This window comes from Hippocampus comes, unplaced genomic scaffold (genome assembly GCF_001891065.2).
Source record: "Hippocampus comes isolate QL1 unplaced genomic scaffold, H_comes_QL1_v1.1 scaffold241, whole genome shotgun sequence".
Taxonomy (NCBI): Eukaryota; Metazoa; Chordata; class Actinopteri; order Syngnathiformes; family Syngnathidae; genus Hippocampus; species Hippocampus comes.
Genome location: NW_017804969.1, coordinates 298,525 through 324,085, shown reverse-complemented (window position 1 = coordinate 324,085; position 25,561 = coordinate 298,525). Strand labels below are relative to the sequence as shown.

Genomic DNA, 25,561 nt, shown 5'->3' with positions numbered 1-25,561 from the left:
ATCTGTGATGTTAAAAAATAAAAAAAAAATAAAAATTTCAAATCTGCATTTGCACAAAACTCTGCCGGTCAACATACCTCACGGAGGCTCGGTTTGCTGAGTGTTTTGCATTTTCTTGAACTTGTTTTTTATAAAACTCAAGCGCCACCGTTCGCATTGCTATTTGCAAGTTGGGGCAAGCCACAGACTCTGCGGTTGTCGTGATGTGAAACAGAACAACAGCCAATGAGGAAACGACCTGAAGCTTGTATTGAGGAGCAACTCGTGTAAAGTGATTGTCTTTCATGTCCAACAGGTAATTCCATGGAGTAAAAAGGACAAGTCAAAAGTTAGACAAGCATTTCCTCCTATTTCTTTGCATTTCCCAGCAGTCTTGATGCCCTGTGGCACTATGCTGCCCCATACAGGTCATTCTTGGTACTACAAGGGACATCTGGTTTTGGGTGAGGGACTGTGATTGTTTCTGACGATATTGTGTGTGGTGTGCGACTGTACTCCACGCACACAAAAAGAACCCAAGCGACAATTTGCCGAAAATCCTTTTGAATATTTGTGAAAGAAACCAGAATTGGAACCTATTTATTTATGTATTTATTTGTTTGTTTATTTAAATAACTGTTGGCCCACAAAAATATAGCAATGTATGACGTTTATCAGATGATTTTCTGAATTATTATTTACCTATAATGATTTTTGCATCGTTAGGTTTTTCTTTCCTTACTGGGATGGTCGCAAACAATTATGCTTCTGGTCAGTCAAGAGTTCACAATGATACACGAGGAATAAAGGAGATTGGCACTGGAGCCTTCTTTGCAGTGCATGGGGAGTTGAAAGAGAGGAAAAGCAAGGCAGGCAGAAGTGGATTGTTATTTGGGAGGGGCATAACACTGAAGGAGATTGAAATCGGTCTGGGCCAGCGACAAGTGGTCGCGTCTGTCTCCCTGCCACCCAGTCTGACGGCCGCCCGGGGCTGGCTCACGCCGCATTAAAACACAGGAAGTGGCCTGTTTTGACTCGCCACGCCGATTTTTCGCATGACATCGGCCTCCTTTCGTCTGAGAAAACCCTTCCGTGTCTCATCATCGCCTTTTAGATTTCCACTTTGGAATACATACGCGATTCACATCCAATTGCAGTTGCAAAAATGGAATCCTCTACTTCCCATACTGTATGTCTTGTGGTTACGGCTCTCTTTTTCCCTTTGAAACATTTTCAACAAGCCCTCGCTTTTTCTCCAGGCGCTGGCTAATGCGCTTTTGTACTTTCACTTCAGCCCGTGGAGGCATACTCCAGGGTGGGCACAACCACAGCAGGAGGTCCACAAGCGCCAACTGAGACGTTTGCTGCAATAGCATATTCTGCACGGTTTCCCCACCTGTCAAAATGCTACTCACTACTCAATAAATGATAGATTTTAGAATCAATACCTCAGTTCGGTGCTAGATAATTATGCAAATTTACCCTTGACAGTCTCAGTCAGAGCTGTGCATCATTAGAAAATAGACAATTCTGTCGATTGTGTGGGAATTGATTGTTGAATGGTGCCTTGAAGCAATTAATGCAAAACAAATCGCTGTATTTGGCTGCAAACCTAATCCGGCTTGTTATTAAGGTAGTTTATGTAAAAGTGAAAGGAAAGAAGCGTGTCTTCTTCTGAAAAAGTGGTGGGAACAGAAAAAAAATGTCAGTTATTTTTAATTTGACAGACTGACAAGCTTGAAGTGCGTCAGAGGTACTGTTAAGAAGAATAAAAAAAAATTATGGAAAAAGAAATTGTGAATGAAAAATCAGTATCACCCAAAAGTCCCATATCAGTCAGGCTCTAGCATTCCATCTCGCGATGGACGGCGATCTCCACTAGCCTGTATGTATGCGGCTGATTGAAGGTGACCAAAGTGTGATTTTAGCATTTATAACGATAACAATATTAGCTTAAAACTAAATTGAGTATCGCCATAAATGCTTTACTTGTATCACGTGTCCTCCTCCTCGTTAGAAGCAAAGCTAGCGATTTCCGCTAGTGTCAAATACACAGCTGCTAATTGAGCGAAATTAAATGTGATGCAGTATATTCTCGGCCAGATATTATAGATCCAAGTATATAGTGAAAACATAATGCAGGATTACAGTATAGTTTAATGAAGAAAGGGTATCAAGTGGTGTTTTTTTAAGGTACACTTGCCCACTAACTGCTGTCGGTTGATGGGTGGGATTTTGAAGGCTTGTCGTTTAAATATACTGCGCACAGATAGTATTTACGGTATATTTTGACGAAGGTATGATATGAAATCAAGTGACTCACCTGAGACAACGACAGTTAGGCAAAGAAGAAAACCGAGCAACTCCATGTTGGGTGTCCAGTTGATGTTTCGAGGGATGTGGATGCAGAATTTCGGGAGTCTACTGGAGATGTATGCGTCCGTTAATTAACTCTGAGGGCCTGCAATAGATGAATTTGAATGGGAATTTTGAATGGCAAAGTAAAAAAAATAAAAAATGGGATTTAGTTGACAACAACAGCATTCCGAGGGAATTCAGGAATGACGAAATCTTTTATTATTATAATGTGAATCAATTACATAACATACGATACAGATGCACAAAAAAAGTAGATCAGGATTTGGCAAAATCACCTGACATTCTCCCCGGCTTCCTGATGCACAATCGGAAGTTCGAGGGTTATCGTCTGGTCCCTGTGCTGTATTGGGAATGTTTCAGGAAGCGCGTCTACTGCAAGACTTTTTGCTTAAAATAAAATCACAATGCGGGATCAGATAAGGAGCAGGAGGCTGACTCCTGTTACGTGATTCACATTGGAGGGGCGAAAGGAAGAGTCTATGTAAACTTTATCTTAAAATAAAACTCCCAGACGGGAAAAAAAAACGCAATCGTGGATAACGTGAAAGTTGCGAAAGTGTTGATGAACTTGAAATGTTAGTGGCGAGTCCGAGAAGCTTAATACTTATGAATACTGCGCGTTTTTATAATGTAAAATCGACTTCAGAATAAATGTAATTTCCAAAGTAAGCAAATAATAAAATGCTGGGGGTAAAACTTCAATGAGTGAAATGTGGCGAAAGTGGCGCTAAAGTTGGGCTATTCGCAACAGCGAGCACCAAAATGGCCAATGTTTACGAATATGAAAAACACCCATATTCAAGAAAATGTGACTCATTCATAAAGCTAACAAAGGTTAAACGGTGGTATACTGACATACCTTTCAAAAGCGACAGGCGGTGAGTTAAAGGGAAGCTACGGGGGTTTTAGTCCACGCGTGGAGGATGCGGCTTCACTCAGCGATGTGAGCGAGTCAGACTTGTCCAAAACTTTGGCCACTCATCTGGGCGGCGCACTTGGACTTTGCTACGCCCCCCACGGAGACCACTACCCGCCCCCGGTCGCTTCATATAACGTCGAATGTGATCCTTCGTTCTTGTGTCCCTCCACTCAAATCCAAAGGTTTGCGTAAACGCCGTTAATGTTGACATAGAATATGACATTAAAAATGTTTCCACAAATCTCAGACACTGTTGTTACTTGAAAGTTGGCTGCTCTAAGCAGCCATCACCTCTCTGATTTAAGCTTTTCAGATCTGAATGGAAAAGAAAACTAGAATTCAACATTTGTTCTTCACAAAAGGAATTATTAATCCTCTGATTAAAAACTTTCAGTTATTCTCTTGTCCAAGTTAGTTTATATATATATATATATATATATATATATAGAGAGAGAGAGAGAGAGAGAGAGAGAGAGAGAGAGAGAGAGAGAGAGAGAGAGAGAAGAAATAAAGCATAAACATAAACCTACTGAGCCTAAAGCTAACAGATAATGGATGAATGGTGTTAGCTTTAGCCTCAGGGGGTTTCTAGTTCAGTTTGGCAGGTGTAAACATTTGAAACAAAAAAAAAGATTTTTTTTCTTGCCAAACATACCTGCATGTGTTTTTGTCAATGGGTGTAGTGTGTGCGGGGAGGATGACTCATCTCATTCTGTTCAGTCCAAAAAGGATGTTGTGTCTACTTGCAATCTATTTTCCCACTCACTAATCTGTATTTGTTAAATGGTAAATGTCATTGTAATGGGAATATACTAGAATAAACTGCCAAGTGTGATCAGATTATGTCTGGGTGAAGCAGTATGTGGTTCATTGTTTGAGGTTATTCTTGTACCCTCTGTTCCAAATAACCACAAACAATTGTATGTTTGTTATAATGACGCGATTCCAGAAGAGTGTGTCTCCTGCAATATGGTGGAAATCAGCAGTGACTGACTTTTGCTTGTGTAGACATGTGTAGATTGCTTAGACTGCTTCCATTCTATTCCCACCCCACCGCTAACCCCAATATTACAATAACAGGAAATAATCGGCCGACATCTTTCATCGCGGCTTGACGTCGGTTCCCGCATGGTGCCACCGGATCTCTGCGGTGCCAGTCGGCCCGCCACCACGCCACAGGGCATCGAAGGTGAGGAGGCTGGGGGTCATTGTGAGTTTGAGCCAGCTTCCTTATACTGTATTCGTCTGAAGGAACATCTGACGCATGTTGGGCTCGACTGCACATTCTAATGACAGCCAATACAAAATGTCTGCCTTTGCATGGCCAAAGAAATACAAATAATATTTAGAGAAAAGAAATAACAATGTCCCGGCCTCGCCTCTGACCAACCACCCAGGTCATTTTCTCTAGTTCCACAAGGGGGCGTTATATCACGGATCATGCGAAAGTGTCCTGTCACATGAACGCCGGTTTCCGTTTTAGTTTCATTTGCTTGTCCGGAATGCTCCCGCTGTGTCATCCACGTGCTGCCCCATTGTCCATTTTAGCGGCGTACGTGATTTATCGCATGGCCTCCCTTATCTTTTGTCCACTGTCTTTTTTTTTTTTTGCCAGCATACCATGCATAACTTTGTTTTGCGAAAGTGCTTACAGACACCTTTTCTTGTCTGGACTTTCCGACAAGGATGCATCCTGTGCAGCACCCCCCCCCTCCCCCCCAACACAACACTTCTTCCTCCTCATCATCCCTACAGTCTCCTTGGAGGATAGTCCGGATACCTGGTGGAAGCGTGTGTGCGCGTGTGTTAGTTCCTAACACACTTGACTTGATGGCAAAGTTGCAGCAGCAAACGCAAACTGTGATGTCCGACATTCTGTTGTGACCGATATGGCATTTCCTGTTCCCGAGTCGTATGAAGGCATGGTATCATCACGTGTGAGGTACACACGTATAGATGAGGGAGGGGGTGAGGGGGATCAAAGTATGTGGTTATTTTGTAGTTTCCTTCAAATACATTAAGAGCACATATTTAGTCCAAATTGATTCATTTCAGACTTTTGGGTCTTGGTAGAGGTCACACGAAAGTCAAAGCAACAAAGAAACAAGAGTGTTGGTTTTTCTTTTTTTTTTTTGAAACTACAGTGCATCAATAGCTTTGGCGACTTGGCTGAAGACCTCCTCCACCGGAAGTTCCGAGTCCACCTAGGCAGGGCGAGATGATGATGTCATCAGAGAGAGCCACATGATGACAGCAGTACCCTGACTTCAGAGTTGAAATTGTTGCGTGACCGTGCTCATTACTCAAATCACCCCTTTCTGGTGCACTTTGGCCACCAGGGGGTAGTATAATATATACTGTAACACATTAAGATTCGATGATGAAACATGTAGACTATCACAACTAGGGTGCAATAATTAAATGGGGGGGGCGGAGGGGGATATAGCATAAAGAACATATTTCCCGTGAGTACTGTATTCTTACATGGTTTGGATGTATCCTCTGCTGCACTGTTTGTGTTCCAAAATTAGTTGGGTGAAGGTTTATGACTATAGTCTGTGATGGTTCACATTATTTTACTTTCTTAGAACCCATGTTTGAACAAAACTCACTTTTTTCGCTCACATGTTTCGCTTGCAAGACAAAGCGAAACAAACGACCAAGCGACAGCTCATAGCTTGAAAAAAGTTGGGGGTGTCCATAAGTCAAGGTACCAGTATGGTAATGATATTGCCCACCTTCTTGACAATGCCACGCTTCTCGTAGAAGGCGATGACGGGCTCGGTGGCCTTGTAGTAGAGGGCCAGTCGCTTCTTGATGGTCTCCTCGTTGTCGTCAGAGCGGCCGCTGGTCTCGCCACGCTTCAGAAGTCTCTTGACCATGGTCTCGGACTTGGCGTCAACATACAGCAGCAGGCACGGTTTGCCGATCTGAGGCCGGCAGAGGTGTCATAGAGGTTTGTGTGTTCATTTTTTTTTTTTTTTTAAAATCAGGGACAAAAGCTCAATGCTTTTTACCTTCTTCTCAAACTCCTCGCCCTGCTTCAGCTCACGTGGGTAGCCGTCGATGAGGAAGCCCTTGGATACATCGGCTTTGGCGATCATGGCGTCCTTAATCATGTCCAGCACGGTGTCCTGAGCAGACAAAATTATTTTTGGGAGGACATTTTTTGATGATTATTTTCGAGATTTCTTCACGTTAAGCCTATGAGAGCATTTCAAATATTTCTGCTTTGTACGAATAGACTATCTTGTTTTTTTTGGACAAAGACTCAAAAGCAGAGTTTTTTGCGTGAGTTGAACGTGTGCTCCCCTCACCAGTGGCACAAGCTCTCCCTTCTGCATGATGGCTTGAAGCTGCTTGCCCCTCTCAGAGCCCGAGGCCACCTCAGTGCGGAGCAAGTCCCCGGATGACAAGTGGGTGAAGCCGTACTTTTTCACCATCATTGCGCACTGCGTGCCTTTACCGGACCCGGGCCCGCCTGGAAAAGACAGCGTGTTAAAATGTGTGAGAGGGTCTTACTAGGTGAGCCAAACTTCACACTTGTGCATTATACTCACCGACCACAAAGATGATTTTAGCATCTTTGAGCTTGTCTGAAAATAGAAAAAAGTCTGTGTTAGCAAAGGACCCATTGTGATCCCCATAATTTAATTTTTCCAAGATGATGATAAAAAATAATGAAACTGGAAAAAAGGCAGTTTAAGATCATATGAATGCAATCAGAATGGCTATTTCAAACCATGTTGAGGATGAAATGTCCACTTTTAAGATTAAAAAAGTAAGCAAAATTGCTCCGAGTGGCTCCATTAGTTCAGATAAAGTTAATAATTGGCTGTTTCATGATAAATACCCGTGCACACCGTAAACTATAATTGGAGGGTGCTCATAAAAAATATTTTTTTCATAAAAAATACAAAAAAAAAACCCTGAAAAAAAGGCTGTTCATTGCTGCTTAAAATTTTCAAAAATAAAATGGATGTCACAGACCATTTCGATGGCAAAAGTCTTGCGAGTTGCATAAATTCCCCATGTCTGCAACAACTCCTTTCGAATCTTAGGATTGTGTTGTCTTGGTTACCATATCAACGGCTGGTCGCCATGTAGAACAAAACAGGTAACAGATTTTTTTTATCAATCCACATAAATTGTGGTAGATTTTAGCTGCTTTTTAAGTGTGAGTGAAATATCAATTATTTAGAATAAAAATGGGAACTTTTTACTATGCTCGCTCGCAGTATCCTCTAAAATAGCCACAAGATGGCGGCAGACGTCCAAAAACAAGCAAGGCAGCCGGCGCTTGCCACCCAACTCCATAAAAGGACAACAACACGTCCACGCGTTTCAAACAGTGACGACGACAACGTGTTGTCATCTTAGAGACACGTTTCTGGCGTCATTTACCTGCCATTGTGTTGCGTTCGCTCTCAGCTCACTTTCAACTAAAACAAAGAAGAACATTTCGGTGACGTCAACCAAATTAAAACACATGAGCGGTAACAGTGAAGTCTTCTGGAATTTGGCGGGGCGCGTTGTCATTCGTAGACATTTCAAGCCCCAAAAATGCAGAAATAAAACAACGACAGTGTCTTACATTTGGACAGGAATTCCCCTTTATTTGCGTGTTCACCAATCCAAGTTAATCCAGAGAGGCCGACAAAGCCATTGTTTTGTTTTCCTCGTTCTGCGGGTTTCCCCACCAGAAGAATGAGGAAGGAGGAGGGCCAACGTTTATATGGACAAGTCCAATTCTGCCCAATGAGCATGTTTTTAAGACGTGCATTAAGTTTAAAAATCATATTTGCCAGCGTTAGTGACATCGTTAGTTTTTCTAAATGAGCCCAAATTAATAACTTTATTTTTCTCACAGGATTTATAAGATAAAATGTTAATTTGAAACAAAAAAAACAATACAATTTGCCACCAGTAATGACTATATTTCTCTAAAAATAAAAATAGTATCTCAGTAGTGACTCTAATTTCTAAAATTATAAAAACTACTATGTAAAATCTTTTAAATGCCACAACTAGTGAGTTGTTTTTTTTTTCATTTTTTTAACTGACACCACTAAAAAAGCTGTTAATTTGTCAGAGTCCAATATTTTCTCAAATATTTTTTTTAAATCAATTCTGTCATCAGTAGTGACTACCTGATTTTTCTAAAATAATAATCAACAAAATTGCAATTTTCCAGCAGGAGTGTCTTTTCATTTCTAAACATAAATACAATGTGACGTACATTATACATAGGAAGAGCGTCGTGTCAGAGTCAAAAGTTTTGAAAATGACCACTGCAATCTACAGGCAATGAATCGCCAAGGTTAGCTTCTCGCTAGTGACGCACGTCAATCGTCGAAGGTCTCCATTTTTATGCTTTCGCCAGTTGACCCCGTGGTGCCGGTAAAGGTCACTTGGAGGCCCGCATCTGAGTCAGCACCTTGCCTATTTGGGAGCGGGACCTTTTAGATATGGCAGGTCAGACATGCTCATGTCTGATGCTGACTGCAGAAAAAAAAAAAAATCCTTACGTGACAAATCAACGTGCATCATTGAGTAAATCTGCGTACACATTTCAATGCAACGCAACCTATTTTTTGACGTGCTAAAAAAAGAGCACATCGCAGCTGTTAAGTGAAGGGATAGTGTGTCAGTCAGGCCAGGACTTCATTGACTCCCAAGGCGTGTAAAAGGCAAGTGGCACATTCCTCCTCTGGTTGCTGTGGAGAGAAGCTCTTGTGATTCAATGGGACCTAGCGCTTGCTAGCCCTTTAAGGCAGGCAGGCAGGCGGCGTGGAGGACCCTTTGACGTCAGTGCAGTGGGCGATGTTGTTTGCTGGTGATGATCATGTCAGTGCACGCAGCCTGGCTTCCACAAAACCCACTTGCCTCGAATCAATAGGCTGCCTGCTGTCAAATTGCCATTACGGACATGCTTCAATTATACAACAAATAGCTGCAAAATGGAGGCTAATGGACACAGATGGAAAATGTTTCCACGCATGCTATTCATACTGACAATAGGCTACTGCAATACCGAACATCCAAAACAGCCCTGTCCACTTTGTGACAAAACACATGAAGTCAATAATGCCTTCACTTTAATGTTTTCTGGACTTTGTCTTGCATCAGAGATTTTTTTTTTTCACACCGGGCTGTACCTCTCAATGATTCATTCATCTTGCCTCCTTAACCTTGATGACAAAGTCTTTCACTTTTGACCTTCCTGGACCTCGTCGAGCCTTCTCAAATCTCTACCCCGAGTAGACGTAGTGCCAGCTGCATCCTCCTCGTCTGCACCTCCCCTGTGACCCAAAATTGAAGTCAATCTTGCCTTCACTTCACTACCTATCATCCCAACAGAAGGTTGAGGCTTATTTCTGGCCAAGGATTTCTTCACCCCCTCCCTGTGATCAAAGTCGCTCCTTTTTTCCTGTACATCCTATCTCTGATAAAGTCTAAATAACAAGGCGAGGTGCTCCCTAGGCCTCCTCCTTCCACCTATGCCTACTTTCTGTGACAAGCATTGCAAGTCCATCCTGCCTTCTTGTTTGCACCGTCACTATAACATAAAATGTCAAGTCAACCTTGCCTTTACTTTGGGCCTTCCTTTGAGTCACCAGTACAGCGAGACATCAAACTTTTTTACTTTTTTTTTAAAGCAGTCCCACCTTTTTCCTAACTGTACATATTGTCTGTGACAGTCAGCCAATCATGCCTTCACTTGTCCTGTCTGTTCTTTCACTGGAGTAACAGAAGTCTAAGACCGCACTTTCTTCTTCACCCCCTCTCCTTGTCAAAAGCTGGAGTGAACCATGCAGTCATTCTCTTGCTTTTTATCATTTTGTGAATGACATTTTGAAGCCAACCCTGCCTTCAGTTTGGTCCTTCCTGTTACTCCACTCTTGACAGGAATGTGTTTACCAACGCCCCAAACAGAAGTTGAAGTCAACCCTTGAAGCCTTTTTTTTCCTCCACTGCACCTTCTCGCCACGTTATCAAACCTGTCTATTGTTTCTCCTGTGTGTACCTCCCCTGTGATGGAACTTGAAATCAACCGTGCCATGTTTGCTCCGCTTGGACCTTACTTCAGTCTTATCATTTGATTTTTCTTGCCCGCACTGCCACTGTGACCCAAGTCGGTTAAATCTGCCTTCTAGTTGATCGTGCATGCACCTTCTCTGTCAAAAGATGTCAACCTGGCTGCACATCCTCAGTGTGACATTCAGATGAAATCTACCCTCCCCTTCCCGTTTGACAAAGATGACGTCACTCCCTCTGCCTTCTCATTCTCCTTCATTGTGCAACATCCTTGGTACTAACCTGTCCTGTGTCTCCTGTCTCCTGATCTCCTGGTGCAAGGGGCTGGCCGCCGACCCTGTGTATCTCCCCACCAGTGAGTGAGCGTGCACGGTTCCCGCTGAACGGCAGCCCTCCCTCCCCCACACGACGCCTTTTTATAGCTCAGCTGAGCCTGCACCGACGGTCTGCACTGCATTCTGGGTAAGAGGGCAGCGGAGCAGATAAGGATGGGAGGGGGAGTATGAGGGGATAGTTGAGAGGAGGCAGGGGTGAAATTACAGAAAGGAAGGTTGAGTGTGGCAGAACCTTTTTACACCACCTGGAAATGATGGCAATTGAACAAATACATGTACTCTTTTGTATAAATGGTACTAATTGAGAATGGAGGGAAGACCAGCTTTCAGAGTCGTGACAGGACCTGTACCAAAAGCCACTTGCTCATTGCCTTTAAAAGCAGACACTGGCCTGGCAATTGTCAGGTTTCGGAAGGAGTAGAGCTGTAATTGTGGAACAGCGCCTTTGTGCAAAGCCATTTTACACTGCCGAAATGCTTTTTTTTTTTTTTAAATTGTAATTTTCTGCCTTTTTTTTGTTTCACTATTCTGTTGCGTTGTTCATCAAAAACATACATTAATAAGTTAAATAGTGAGTAAAGAAATAGTTTGTACATCATAATTCATTGTGCAACTCCTGCTGTGGGTACCTTTGCCACTAGGGGACAGTATCACACGCACCTACACAACGGCTCAGGAAGATGCTCTATTAGTTGTTCTCTACAGAGGATGAATAATATAGACTGTATGGCCGGCGTCGGGCCTGAAACTCCAATGTCATAATTTGGTCAATTAAATATTTTTTTCACAAATTTGTACTGTTGTTCAGTCCACATTGTTTGCATGAACTGTACACATTACAACACAATCAGGCAGGTTTTGTTCAGAGGCCTTTTGTGCTTGGTTCCAGCATAGCATTGTGAAATGGCATCTATTCAATGCAATGTCTTTGACATTTCCCTTCATTTTGCAATCATATCAGCTGCGGACGGCCGAGTTAAGCAGAAAACTTGTGCAGAGTGTGAAAAAAAAATTGTGTATGACAAGCACAGATCCACAAGTAACCTGCAACATTTTTATTAAAAGCACAGCGGACTTGTTCGCTTCCCCCAAATGGAACATAAATACAAAATATATTTATATACTGTGTATATACAAATTATGGCAGTGACCAATGAAAGCATACCTGGTAAGTTGAATCACACAAACTCCCAACATGTATTTATTTTTTTACCTCTTCGAGTCATATTTTGAGGTACAAAAAATGAGGTATGTGGCCACCATTGTGTCTCATATATATATATATATATATATATAATAGGTCATATTAAACATGTTCGTACCATTAAACATATCACATTACTAACCGCTTAAAAGGGTCTTTAGCTGACTTGTCTGCACGTCAAGGGGTTTCCTCGGCAAACTTCTCACAGCCCTTCTTTGTAGTTATCTATCAAAAATGCAGAGTTTCAGCATGGGTCAAGTTCAACATCACGACAGTTTGACACTCACTGTGGATGGGGGTTTAAACAGTAATAGTACTCCCAATATATTGAATTACAGAGGTAATACGGGGCTTTGACCACAAGGGTGCAGTATATCATCCACATTAACTGTGGCCTTTCATAATACTGTACTTCACTTTTTGCTCAGTAATCTCACTTATGGTTTGATGCATTGTATTCTGAATATTAAGCATTACAGGCTTTCAAATTTCACCACTGCATAGTATTAACTACAGTAATACCATCACTGAACATCAGTGACACCAGTCTTGTTTGAATGCTTCAAGCAGCAATGATTCAAGCATTTTTTTTTTTTGCCCCAAAAATCATGAAAACAAGATTTGGCATTGTATCTTAGAACATATACACCCCGCACAAAACAAATGGCAGTCACCTGGTTCATAGACAGACTAGACTTCGAATCTTCAATGAACCTAGTATGCATGTTTTTGGAACATGGGAGGAAGCCCACGCAAGCACGGGGAGAAAACATGCAAGCCCCACAAACGAAGTCCAGAGCTGACATTCAAATCCCCAACCTCAGAACTGTGAGGCAGCTGTGCTAACAAGTCATACAACATGTTGCCTACAAAATAAAAACAGGGGAAGAAAATGTACATGATTGACGAAATGTGTTACTAAGGTCCATAAACTGGTTTTTAGATTTCAGTGCAAAAATCATTGAGCGCTAGAATTCAAATGAGTCCTAAACAGTTGGTGTGCTTCTACAAATACAATCTTGAGTCTGGGAAACGAAAATGCTGATTAAGGCATCAGATCTGAGTTCACGAGTTATGTTATTGAGAGCGATGGCGGTCAAATATTGAGAAATTCCATGGTCGTGCAAAAATGCGAATGTTTCCCCATTATATTTACACATATGAATTTAATGGCACCACCTGTCACACGTGGACAATTTTGCTAGCAAGCAGCCCGTCCTGACGTGCATTTATTATCGTCTCGGGGCGATGAGGGGCGGGGGGGCCCTTTCTCCCGCATCCCTAGCTGGGGAACCCGCCAGGTGGCTCGATATCGGGCGACTCCTCTCCTGGACTGTCCTGCTCGTCGTTGGACAGGTGGACACGCTGCTCGTCCATACGCTTGGCCTGCACCCGCTGGATTAAACTGAAGAAGTCCTCGTCAGGCACCGTGGGAGCATGGGGGCCCGCTTCGGGTGGGGAACACCGCTGGTCGTCGATCCGAGAGGACTGCAGTCACACGCAAAATGTTAAATAATCAACATCCACTGGCAAAGAGATAATGTGTTTACTTTCACACGGGCGGAGTACTTCACTCGATTATGTCCATGCGTCAGCGGTTACCTGGCACTTGATGAGCATGTTGAAGAAGTCGTCGCCGGGCTCCTGCTCTCCCTCCCCCACCAAGTGTCCCAGGTTGTTCTGTGTGATCCTGAGACCCGGGAGGTTGCCCACGTTGACGCGCTGGTCATCCAGGCGGCGACTTTGAGAGCTGGCGATCAAATCAAAGAGCTCCTCCGTCTGGGGGGAGGTGGTCACTGCGGGATCTTGGGGGAAGCGGTGCAAGGTGTCAGTTTCACAGCGCCTCATTGCGGGAAGACCAAGAAACCGACCGATAATGTCACTCAGGGCGGCACCGCCTTGGCCGTCGCCGTTGTGTGCTTCATCGAGGCGGCAGCGCTGATCGTCCATGCGGCTGCTTTGGAACTTGCTGAGCAGGTCGAAAAAGCAGTCCTCATCGGAAGGGTCACGGCCAAGTTTCTAACACACAGACATGCGCACACACAATCAGCCATTTTAGGAAACACCTAACCTGCCCACGAGATAGCCGAACAGGATGTCCATTATAATGACGCATAATGAGGATTTTCCCATTGAGTGAAATGGGGAAGTAATTTGATGGAATCACAAGAGACCTCCATTAGTGCAATGTGAGTGTCTTCTTTTATGTGTCCATATGGCTGCATTTCTAACACATTTTGCAGACACGAGTTTTAGTCCTCAAAATGTTAGAATCAGATCAGCAGAGCCTTCTTTTGGCATTGATAAATTACCCCGGTACAAAACGGAGACAAAAGTTCTCATTGTCCTCCAAACGTTCCAAGCTCGGGGGTAAAGTTCCTGTTGTGGAAAAGTACGCCATCAGACAGTGACCTTTTGTTAACGATTTATGCTTCTTTTTTTTTTTTTTTCTTCAACCCAGCACGTGGAAAATATGTGAAACTATAATGAGCATTTGTGGACATGACCTTCATCAAACTTCAGTATGCGCAATTCCTGCGAGTAGTCTCAGTTAATGCCAATGATATTGCCGCACCTAATACATATATAGTATTCGGTGTTCGAGCTTAAAATAAAAGCTAAGGTCCCTATGCCTGACGGCATGATGTGAAGTAGGTCAGCAGGAGTCCGCTTTAGCGCTGGCAGCGACAGACAAAAATGACACATTTTGCATCATTTGCATTTTAACTTTGAACCAACGTAGCGAGGAAGGGCAACAAGACATCGGTGAGAGTGAAGGCTAACTTTGTTCATTTGAAAATGAATGAAACAACTCACCGGCTGCTGCGCTTCCTCTTCTCAACTCACCCTCTGTCATGCCTCTCCCCTTCGGTTCCCCCCAACCACCTTGCATCCCCCAAAGCCCCTCTGCTCCCCAATTGTGTCCTTCTATTGCAGCTTTCAAGCACATGCTCTCCCTCCCTCCCCGTCTCTCTTTCGCACTCCCTCACTCTCTCCTGCTAGCCGTTTTTGTGCCATTCAGCCACTGTGGGAAAACAAGTCATTATGGGAAGGGTTGGCGGTGAGGAGGGGGTAGGAAGTGCCTCTGTGATCAAGGTCACATTATCAGAGTGCTCGTGGGGGGAGGGAAGAGGGCGGGTGCGAGGCGCAGTTATGAGTAGATTGCATGCCAACGTTGGCCACACTTGGACAACTAGAGGCAACGATGTCAAGCGAGCATTGTTTCCATGCCAACGATACAGTAATATAACGAATGAGGTGTAATCAATATTGACAGACTTGTTTTTTAGAATTGAATTACAATTACTTCAGACCCAACTCATTTGATGCCTTTGTGGGCTGCCATTTACATCCGAGCAGAAAGTAGACAAAAGGTAGTTGTTAATGTTGCAATATTGTTTACTCCACCAACAGTGACAGCTGCAAAGTGACTGAAATGAAGTTCTCTAGGCTGCTAAAGTTAGTATGTCAAGAGCCCCATTAGTGCTGTCTATAAAATCACCATTTTTTTTGTTTCGTGACACTGTTTGGCACCTAAAAGAAACTGGAGGTCAACGTCGAGCCTGCAATATTACGCCTTGCTGTTATTGATTATGTCTGTCTAAACAGTCCCTCTTATAGAGCTGGCATTTTCCCTTTCAAAAATCAAAACAAAAAAATAAAAGGTTGCTGTCAATGTAATACCAAATTTACCTGCAACTCAGATACATAGGTGAGAAATGAATGGAGTGAGGCTTACCAACCTAGCAGGTGAGTGCACTAACAACGTAAAACCTGGCATTTTTCCCATCGTTTTTCCCAGCGTCGCTTTCCTGTGTAAACAGCACCAACATGGAATGGAGGAACAAGGCCACCCCTAACTCTTCTCCCTTTAAAGACAGTACCGGACACTGGTATAATGTACAAGGGAACGTCTCCATGTCATTTAACAACTGACACTAGCCTGTTGTGTTAAAAGCAAATGTTGCTGTGTGGATGCGCACATAGTTTCGGAGTTGTCCTTGCTTTGCTAGGGTCTTTGTAGAAGGCATTGGCAGCTATAAAAACCTGTTATGTGAATTCAGCTGAAAGGACAAATGTGATGAGGGATGAGTACTTGTCCACTGTGGGAGGGCTATTATATCATGTTGAGCTAGCTCATGGGAAATTAAAGGAATGCCCAATTTAACTAGCTAACTGTGTCACAAAAATGAAAGGAGAGCTGAGGACATGCTGGACAGGGAGTAAACGCAAAAGTATTATTTCAACCAGTGCTTCTCAATTATTTTGAGTTACTGCATGCAACTGGACATGCCTAACTTAGAGCTAATACTCCCCTGCGCACATTCTGACAATGAGGGCACCACTCACACCTACTGTAGTGGATGGGCAATTACACTTATTTTAGGAAGGTTAACCCACCCGTCCTCCCAACCAAACCCAGGAATGCATCACGATCGCCCCAAGGGGGGCCCACTCTACTATTTGAGAAGGACTGATTTGAAGACAACGGCAATAGCAATGAAAATGTAATCTTCTTGGCAGAGGTACGCTCCAGACAGTTGCTTATTAGCTTAAGGTTAAGCCAACACCTGAGGGATGAGACTTGGAGTTGTCTACTCACTGGCAGCGGAGGCAAGACTTGCAGATTGATGTCGTCTGCATCCATGGGAGAGTCCAGCCAGGGCCTTCCGTCCGACGACCGGCTATCAGGATAGCCTTTCCTTTTGGCCGTCTGCGGCGTCTGACTCGGAGACCTTCTGGGTATGCTTTCGGTCTCGTGACTTTCACCGTCCTAGAGAAAGCAAGTCATTGAGTGATGCCTGGACGCCGAGAGCTAGGGACAACTTGCGACGCCGTGTACAAGCATTTTTACCTTATATGAAGACAGCTTCCACAGCTCAACGCTGTCCATGCTGTTCCTCTTGGTGAATTTGGGCCTCGCTCCTTGAAGCGTAAAAACAGCATCATGAGACAACACGAAGCACATTGCCAGCGGCCACGGACTTTTATGATACAAATGAATAAGAGTCTGTTTGACTGCTTGGATGCCGTGGAGAAAATGGACAACTTAAATGTGAGCTCTCGGCCGACAGGAACGTCACATCCTGTGTGTGTGCATGTGACCCAAAAAAGATGGAAGTGATGAGATTAATCGGACAGCTTCACATCCAAATCAGGCCTCAAAATCGGATAAGAAGCTAACGAAAGCGAAAGCAACTAAAATTGTTGTGTCACCTTGCATCTCAAACTCTGAACTGGAAGGTGAAAGGTCACTGTCGCTAACACCCAATGCCTCCATCAGCTGCTCCACATTCATCCTGGCCGTCAGCTCGCCGTTCCTGTCCCCAATCTGTCATATGGAGAAATAGGCAGAGGTAAAAAAAAATGCACCGATGTGTTAAAATGCATTTGTTTTAATGGAAAAAAGCCCTCACTTCTTTGGAGATCTCCAAATGTTTCCGGGCGTAGTGGAGCGCTTGTTTGTGATTGGCTAAAGACACATAGGCGTTTCCCAGACTCCAGCAGGCTCGGCCTTCGCCAACCCTGACAAAACACGCCCAGTTCTCAGAATACATTTTCACTTGTATGCTGGGTTTTGTGTAAATGTCATATCACAAACCATTGCTTTACCTGTCTGTGAGATCCTGAGCAATATACAGGTGCTTGAGGTGGTACTCTATGGCTTTGTCATATTGCTGCAAAAGTGTGTAGGTGTTTCCAAGGCTATAACAGGCCTGGGCCTCCATCACCTGGTCCCTCAGCTGCCGTGACAGCTGCAGAGTTTTTCTACAAGACCGAGAAAAAAATTTCATTTTGTGTAATTCGTGTCCTCCATTGTCAACGTTCCCTAAATATGGGAACGGTACTATACTTATAGTCCAACTTAAAATGTGGATTTTATCGCCACATTGTATTTTTTAATCATCTATTATTTGTTTCAATAACCATGTGTCAAAATATTGCTGTTCGCTAAACCTTTGCGTGGCACAAAAAAAAAATAACATGGGGACTGCTGCGCTCCATGATTCGGCTTGTGTCACTTCCTTCAACCACCGCTAGAGGTCAGACTGGCTTTTCCCTCACCTATAGTAGTCTGTGGCTGTGTTGAACTGGCCCAGGAATATCAGAGCATTGCCCAAATTGCTGTAGGCTCGTCGCTCTGCCGCTTTGTCGCCAAACTCCTTTGCTATGGATAATCTCTGTGGATGACAGGACGCAAACTTGAGTGATGAGCATGAAGTCAGAGAAAATGTTTGCTGGCCACATTTATTTTCAGAATGGTCTTTCTACATAGACACAAATTGTGCTGGCTTTGTATATTCATGAAATAATACACGTTTCAATTCTTAAGCCATTCTTATGGGAGAAAAATAGGCAAAACAAAAAATTATATGATTTGTACTGGCCCAGTGCGGCCAGCATCTGTGATCTGCAGTTGTCGACACAGTTGCGATGTGTCCCCAGGCCACCGTTAAGGTAGAACTGAGCTTTAACGGGCGATATAAAAGGGGGATTTACACACAGGCACAGTCCCAGGTGCGCCACGGACGCTACCTCTGAAGGCGGAAAATTGCCAGGTCAGCTTATTCTCGTTACGTTCACGGCAAGGCTTTTAGGCAGAACAGTAAAATGAAAAATAGGTGGGAAAATGACACAGGCAGTATAAAAGGGGCTTTACGTAAACGTAATCATCTTTTAGCTTCTGTTAAGATGCTGATCCACCTGTCTGAAAACTGCTGGCTTGACTGTTTCCAACCGTTCCTTATTTGCGCTGTTTATGCAGAAAAGTGACATGGAAAAAAATTATGCCTTTTCCTGACAGTGTAAAATGGTGCTAATTGTCTCCATCTCGGAGTTTTTGCAAAGCACACACTTTTGTCTGATGTGTACGTGACAGCAGATCAGAGACAGTTGACCGGGACCCTCCAACCGCATAGCATTGCACTCAACCCACCAAAACACTGCGCGTGCAAATTCAAGTGGAAAAACAAATAAGCGTGACGTGGCAGATGCTCACGCTCATAGAGCGAGCTGACAAACTTGTTATATATCAATGAGACCGAATGACAGCCAAGTTAATGACTCAAGCTCCGAGTCTGACTGGTCCTATGCTCGCATAACAACAACAAAATAATTCATACATGTGCAAAAGTAGCAAAGAGAGAAGGAAAACTCTCAGTATGTCTGACCTGCCTGTGGAACTTGATGGCTTCAACAAAGTTGCCCAGAAGGTAGTGCGTGTTGCCCAGGTTGCCGTACGCTCTGCCCTGAGCAGCGCGATCGCCCAGTTCTTTCACCAAACACAAGTTCATCCTGAAAAGACAACACACAACTGAGTATGTAAGCAATGTTAACACCCAACCTGGCATTATTGTTACAGTTTCCCATAGAGTGCCACCATTACTGTGGAAATAGTTCTTTTCCAACGCGTTTAATGAAGCCGTATTGTATTTCTACGATAGTGTCATTGATTGGCATTCAATGTGAAGATGAATACAAACTCGTAAAAGCTCGTGGCTCGTTGCAGCGTGTCTCTGACGTCAGGGGGAAGGTCTCCAGGCTCCTGGGTACAACCCCACAACTGCTGCTTGCCTTTGGCATGGAACACGTTGCCCATGTTGTAAAGCGCACGGGCCTCACCCACCTAAAGCACAATTAAGAGTCAAAAAAGACACATAGCTGTGGTTGTGACATCCAGAGAAGCTTTTCGGACCTTGTCGCCTTGCTCTTGAGAGATGTCCAAATGTCTTTGGCAACAGACGGCGGCTTCGTCAAAGCGACACAACACTTTCAGCGTGTTGCCAAGGTTACCGCTGGCTTTTCCTTCTCCGATTCGATCGCCGATTGTCCTGCCAGAGCAAAGTGCGTGCGCGTTACTGCTTGTGTTAATAAAGCTATTCTCGATTAAATTAACTGGCCCTGGTTTATCTGGTAAAGTGCAGCGCTTAAACTTGATTTAATTAGAAGAGGCAGTAAAGTGCTTTTTAATGAGCAGCTTCACCGGGACCAGCTCCCCGCGGCCCTGCCGGGTCAGTAATGTAACGAGGTAAATCCTGCCCCTGGGGGTCTTTAATCACTCCCCTGCTAACGAAATACCACCTGGATTCACAATGGGATGCCAGATTTCTCATCGAGCTCCTCAATCAAAGTCCACTCACTTTTTCCCAATTCACATCGTGTGTGAACAACACGACCACAAATCATCACCTACATACACGCAAAAAACGTGATTACAATTTACTGAAACAAAATGTTTGTATCAAAAATCCAGGTTGATGCATGACTTGACTTGATTGCTGTCCAGTTAAAAACGTGACTTAGCACTTTTTTTAACCCAAAAACTGTGTTGCAGGAGAAATGAAAAATGAGGACGCAGGTGACGATCGCGTGCATTTGTAATCATCGCCGAGGGTTCTGCAATTTCAGCAATTTTCCTCACCTGGCCAGCGTGAGGTCGTGCTTGTGGTACTCCAGGGCTTTCCCATACTCCTTCAGGTAGAAGTAGGCGTTGCCCAGCTGGCTGTAGATGGCGCTGAGGGTCTTGAGGTCATCCGTGCCAACCTGCACAGCCGCCTCGAAGAACGCCGTGCCACCTTTGCAGTCCCCTGCCTTGCACAGGCGCTCCCCTTCCAGGGCCAACTCCAAGCAGGACGCCTCCATCCTGGATGATGGTCATTGGGGTATTTGTTACACCTTTTGACAACTCTTTTCGAATCTGCATCATCTCCATGACAACTAGGGCTGTCTTATTGTCTCTTGAGCAATGATACCTGTTGACTGTGTAACCCAGGTGCACCAAGACGTACAGTACAAGACGCCTTTTCAACAGGAGGCTTCTCAAACGCAATACTTGGGTTACCATGACAACCACTGGATCAATTGCACTGTTTGAGGCAACGCACAAGGCATCTTTGTGTCCGTTCACAAGTGCGTTATTGTCAATTGAGCTGAAAATTCCATGAAAAGTGTGTCAACATAATCCAGGATGAACTAAAGGGGAGCATATTTGATGGCAAAACCGAATTCCGGATAGAATGTGGAGTTAGTCAAGGATTACCCCTCAATCTAATTTAATCTACATATGCTGCCTCGATAGGAAAGACGGCGTGTACCATTTGTGATTCGGTAATAGGTTTAGTGGGGGAAAACACGAAGGGCCATTTCACTGTTGGAGTGAATCACGGACGTAAATCAAGCGGAAAAAAACTAATTCAATGATTTGCTTGGGGGCTCAGAAAAATCTGGAACATTTCACTGAAGACATTACAAAGCAGTATTTGAGCCATGTAAAAAAAAGAAACTGAAATGTGCAACATCAATCCACAGAGAAAAAGACATCATGCTTAGACAGTTAAGTCGCATGTTTTGGAGAGCAACTGTTTGAAAATGAAGTTGTAACTTTTACAACTTCATGTCAAAACTTCCCACATAAACGCTGCATTCTTAGACTAGAAGCCACTGTATCCTTCGAGAGGCCTGACATGCATTCATGGGCTAAGTAACATAGTACCTGTGCTTTTGCTTGGCAAGGGTCTTGTCCACAAACACCTGCAACTCCAAACGTAAGGGCTTAAGCATGGCCTGAGGCCGAGGGCCACGGTGCACCAGCCTGCACACCGCCTGTTCTGCCCCTGTGAGAGGGCGTGACGCCGACGCCATCAGAGTGAGGCGTTTGATGTCTTAGCAATTTGACACGACAGAGTCAGACGATATAAAGCACAGAAAACTCTCCCATACTGGCCTTTGGGATTATTACTCCCCCCCCCAAAAAAAGAGAGAGAATTCCAAGTGCAAGTTCGAGTCCCAAGAATCACATCTGCTTCTCAGGTTCTACAAACAGACCGTCCAGTAGACGATTCCAAGATGGAGCCGACCCAGTTTTGCCTCTCGGAAAAAAACGGGGGGAAAAAAAAAAGCATGTTGACTTCAAAGTCATCAGAAGACTTGTTGAGGTCTGTCAGGCAAGCAGCTGTTGTGCTACTTCTCTTTTTACTATGCACACATTATTCCGTTGATGGTCCTCAGCCTTGGACAACTCATTAAAATTCCACGACACACAGAGAGAAAAACAAAAAAAAGCCTTGCTACAAAACAACAGTCCTTTCCACAGTTAGCCCGACAAAGTCGGAGAGATGAGACAGCTACTGCACCTTCTTAAGTGTCCAAACAGCGCAGTAAGTGGCCCAGACTAATCCAACTATTTGCTTACTCCAGCAGGAACCTTATTAGGTCGCCAGACATCCCAAAAGATTCAGAGCACAGAGGTGCCAAAAGGACTTCCGTCAATATGGTGTGTCATTATTTTCCCTAAAAGCCAGCACGCCGTGACAATTCTTATGTGAATGACCGATACATTCAAGCAGAAGAGGAGATGCCAGCCGTCAAGATTTGAGCTTTTATTCCCCCAAAGACAGTGTGTCAAACTGACCTTGAGCAAGAAATGAACCCTGCTGACTGCCTTTTGCGAACATCGCTGACTGTCTCGCCTCCTGTCGGCCCAAAGACAGAAAGGACTCCTTGATGAGGATTCCCGGCTACGTGACAGCCATTAATTGTGGAGGCAGAATTGTTAAAAAGATGCATAGAGACACTGAAGTGTGCAGGAAGTCAACTTCTAAAAGCACTGGGTGTTGTAAACTAGCCTCTTGAGTTGGAATATCAGAAATCACCTCAATAACAAAAATCTTGACTTGGAGTCAAACTAATGGAAAGAATGCTGAGAAAAAAGAAGAGAAAAGCAACCGCATAAGAAAAACAATGATTGATTTTCCATTTTACACTGTGACTTTACTTTTTGACATCCTTGTGGTTGGCAAAAAAATGCTGCTGTGTAATACAGCACACTATTATCATTCATATTGGTCAGCTTGGGGGAAATTGTCATTCCGACATTACCCTGCCTGTGGTCTGACACAGAGGACTGTAGAATTCAGACAATGCTGCTTATCCTCACAAGGGTCGGGGGCTTGCTGTAGCCTACCCCAATAAATGAAAAAAAAATGTTTCCCCCCCCCCCACAAGATTCACAAGCTTGGTCACGGAATAAATTAATCTCATGAGTCTTTATGGGTGCTCGCCTTTTTTTCTCCAGACTCTGGGCTTTGCCACAGCACACATTTGCTGGCAAAATGACAAGAGGCAGCTCACTGAGCAATATAAAAAAAGGAGATGGCCAAACACTGGCGGGATCCAAGCCTCTGTTATGCACTCACTCGGTGGCGAGATGACGAGGGGCCGCATACAAAGCCCATCTTGTTCCAAAGCTCAGGCTCAGCCCTCTGTCAGCCGGCGTTGCCAACTGCCATATAGGAAAGTCTGGGATGGGTTGAGAGCTGGCTCGCTGGCATCAGACTACACAGTGGCTGATTTCAGCAAGACAAGAATAGAGGGTGTGTAAAGTGCACTATAGCTCTTGTTCCTTGGAGTAGTTTGACAAAAGGATTACATGTTACAAAGACACCTGCAAACTGTTGGAATTTGTGAAAAAGATGCGGACTAAGTCCCCACTAAAACTCAATTCTCGTGCTGATCTGTAAATGTGTCGCATGCAGCGGACACATCGGCAAACAAAGCTTGTACTGGATCTCAAATTTTGCAAGTATACCTAATAAAGTGTGCAGTGAGTGTATTTCAGTGGTGATAACTTTCGACGCGAAATGTTATTTTCATTTCTCTTAAATGGACATAATCTAAACGTCTCGAAGTGCGTACACCCCTCTCAGTCTACACTCCAGTCGAGCCAGTGCTCTTGAGACTTGGAACTGCAGCTCTGCCTGTCAACCGGCCTCGAGAGTCGCAAACCACCGCCTGTCCGCTTTCTATTTTCAAGCTTCGAGCGGCCATTTTCGATCATTTGGAGGGTTTGACGATATATTTCTGCGAAATTCGCTTACCTTGAATGTAGCCGCTTGCTAGCCAGCTCCTGCTGCACTCCATTAGCTAGCGACTGGTCCATCTCGCCGTCTCGTACCTGCTCCGCCCGGCCCCCAAAAGAGGCCCCTTCACGGCGAACTGGCTCTTTGGAAGCCCCCCTATCCCACTTCAACCGCTCGCCTCTTTCACCCCCTTTCCCACCCGCCCCCCCGACTCTTGGACCACAGGACTGGCAAGGGCTATGAAAGGAAGCTACAGCGTTTCGTAGCCCGGCCCACAAGTTTACGTCACGTACCAGGAAATTGAGCGCGAGCAGGGGAAGTGGCACTTGCTAATATTTTTTTACCCACTTTACCTTGGTTTTAGACATTTTTACTCTTGAAAACGTTTAATTGAACGGCTAGTTAATATTTAATATAGTCGATATTTAGAATATTCCTTAAAATAATATGGCGGCAAAGCCCATATTGAAGCACTAGGAGCGGTAAATTGCCTAAAACGCCTGTTGGGTTGAAAAAGCGACACGAAAGCGAGCATAGGCACAAAACACTATGTCGTTTTTACTTACGAATAGGCCTCACTATTACGTTTACCTGTGTTGTGTCCAAATTAAATGTTTGGCGAAGGAGAAAATAGGAACAGTAGGAACAAGGTTTGCGGAAATCCAACGGCACCCAAACACATTTCAGTGGACTCATCAAACATGACGTACAGCACCTGCGAACTAAAATAATTGACGTCACGCAACAGGTCTCACAATTACAAACGTACACAATAGTGACGTTTAGACAAAAATAATTATTTTAGCGTCGTAATTTTAACGCTTATTATTTACTACCATAATGTTAAAGGAATACAATAAATTTTCATTTTTATGGGTAATAAATAAATATACCGAGACGAGAGTCAGAATTTGTCCGGTGACGTAAGCTACAGGAGTTTTTTTTTTTTGCTCAGATGTGCAATACTTCAGAAAGCCCCCTAGAGGTCAGCAGTGTTCTGTTGAAACGCCCGACCTACGTTCAGAACCGAGCGTGTAAAAAAAAAAAAAAAAAACTATTTTCCAACCATGATCAAGTCAAATAAGTGGTTGTCCTGAATTAAGTCCCCCTGAAGTAATATTAGTGATTGTGTAAAATAACAAATTCTGCATCAAAGACCTGGACATAATGGCGTTACCCATTTATATTTCATCATCTTATATTATGTTTGTTTATTATTATATATTCTGAGCATTGATGGGATGGATCCACTCACTTTCTATAGTGCTTATCCTCATTCAGGTCACCAGCCAATGGCATGGCACAACCATTTACGCTCTCATTTACACCTATGGACAATTTAGATTTTAGAGTACTCAATGTCTGTTAATTTTTTTTATGGGATGTGGCAGAAAGTACCCGCATGATACCCACGCCGCAGCCTGGATACAAATCCATGACATCTCAACCTCTGAGGCCATGACGCGAACAACTCTGCTGTCTAGGCTCAATCTTTCGGGTTTTCCTTAACAGTTCCTCTGAGGCTTGATTTGATGTTTTAATAATAATAATATAAAGTATGTAGCTCATGTGCCAGCCCTGCTTTAAAATTTAGTATTAAGGGGGTAAAAGTACCCTGGTAAAGATATAGCAACTAAATAATCCCGGCTCGCAAACATCCATTCAAGGTTATGGTGTATTATTTCCAGCGAAGCCTCTTAATTTAATGAATAACCCTCGTGACTAATACGCTTCTTCAAGTCTCCTGTCTTACATTTTCATATTTTTGTCATAATAGTAATAATAATGCGGGGGGGGGGGTACATATCTGCGGCAGCAGCTCATTACGGAGTGGAGCAGCAAAAGCAAA

General features: G+C 43.9%; 3 protein-coding genes across 6 annotated transcripts in view; all 3 read right to left on the bottom strand.

The window, feature by feature from the left end:
* Positions 1-3,362, bottom strand: part of eng (endoglin) — a 30,700-nt gene extending 27,338 nt beyond the window's left edge. The window contains exons 1-2 of the mRNA XM_019890581.1: positions 3,218-3,362; positions 2,303-2,440 (exon numbers count right to left, since the gene is read on the bottom strand). Coding sequence (XP_019746140.1) covers positions 2,303-2,348 — 46 coding nt within the window. The 5' untranslated portion in view covers positions 2,349-2,440; positions 3,218-3,362. The remainder of the gene's footprint in view (positions 1-2,302; positions 2,441-3,217) is intronic.
* Positions 3,363-5,387: 2,025 nt separating this feature from the next.
* ak1 (adenylate kinase 1) lies at positions 5,388-10,787 on the bottom strand. 4 transcript variants are annotated; one of them, XM_019890655.1, is made up of 7 exons: positions 10,598-10,712; positions 7,682-7,719; positions 6,838-6,873; positions 6,595-6,758; positions 6,295-6,411; positions 6,016-6,207; positions 5,388-5,481 (listed from the first exon to the last, which is right to left on the bottom strand). In XM_019890655.1, the coding sequence occupies exons 2-7, from the start codon at positions 7,686-7,688 to the stop codon at positions 5,416-5,418; spliced, it is 582 nt and encodes a 193-aa protein (XP_019746214.1). In that variant the 5' UTR covers positions 7,689-7,719; positions 10,598-10,712; the 3' UTR covers positions 5,388-5,415. The 4 variants fall into 4 exon arrangements, with proteins under 4 accessions (XP_019746214.1, XP_019746222.1, XP_019746201.1 ...); XM_019890663.1 differs by lacking the exon at positions 10,598-10,712 and adding an exon at positions 7,872-7,995; XM_019890642.1 differs by lacking the exon at positions 7,682-7,719 and having other exon boundaries at positions 10,598-10,787.
* An 895-nt stretch (positions 10,788-11,682) lies between these two features.
* Positions 11,683-24,331, bottom strand: gpsm1b (G protein signaling modulator 1b). The gene is made up of 14 exons (XM_019890597.1): positions 23,731-24,331; positions 20,277-20,498; positions 19,551-19,686; positions 19,339-19,481; positions 19,027-19,150; positions 17,921-18,036; positions 17,468-17,623; positions 17,272-17,380; positions 17,072-17,186; positions 16,710-16,780; positions 16,458-16,628; positions 13,726-13,873; positions 13,457-13,659; positions 11,683-13,342 (listed from the first exon to the last, which is right to left on the bottom strand). Exons 1-14 carry the CDS (start codon positions 23,790-23,792, stop codon positions 13,136-13,138), a joined length of 1,983 nt encoding a protein of 660 aa, XP_019746156.1. The 5' UTR covers positions 23,793-24,331; the 3' UTR covers positions 11,683-13,135.
* Between the last annotated feature and the right edge of the window lie 1,230 nt (positions 24,332-25,561).

Excerpts from the sequence above, each read along its gene's own strand:
- ak1 (XM_019890642.1), bottom strand. The coding sequence starts at position 10,772 with ATGCAGTGCAGACCGTCGGTGCAGGCTCAGCTGAGCTATAAAAAGGCG. Across the intron at positions 6,759-6,837 it reads TAAAATCATCTTTGTGGTCG|GCGGGCCCGGGTCCGGTAAA; the intron begins GTGAGTATAATG and ends TGTCTTTTCCAG. Across the intron at positions 6,412-6,594 it reads AGGGAGAGCTTGTGCCACTG|GACACCGTGCTGGACATGAT; the intron begins GTGAGGGGAGCA and ends TTGTCTGCTCAG.
- gpsm1b (XM_019890597.1), bottom strand. The coding sequence starts at position 23,792 with ATGGACCAGTCGCTAGCTAATGGAGTGCAGCAGGAGCTGGCTAGCAAG. Across the intron at positions 19,687-20,276 it reads CACGACCTCACGCTGGCCAG|GACAATCGGCGATCGAATCG; the intron begins GTGAGGAAAATT and ends TTGCTCTGGCAG. Across the intron at positions 17,187-17,271 it reads ATTTGGAGATCTCCAAAGAA|ATTGGGGACAGGAACGGCGA; the intron begins GTGAGGGCTTTT and ends TCCATATGACAG.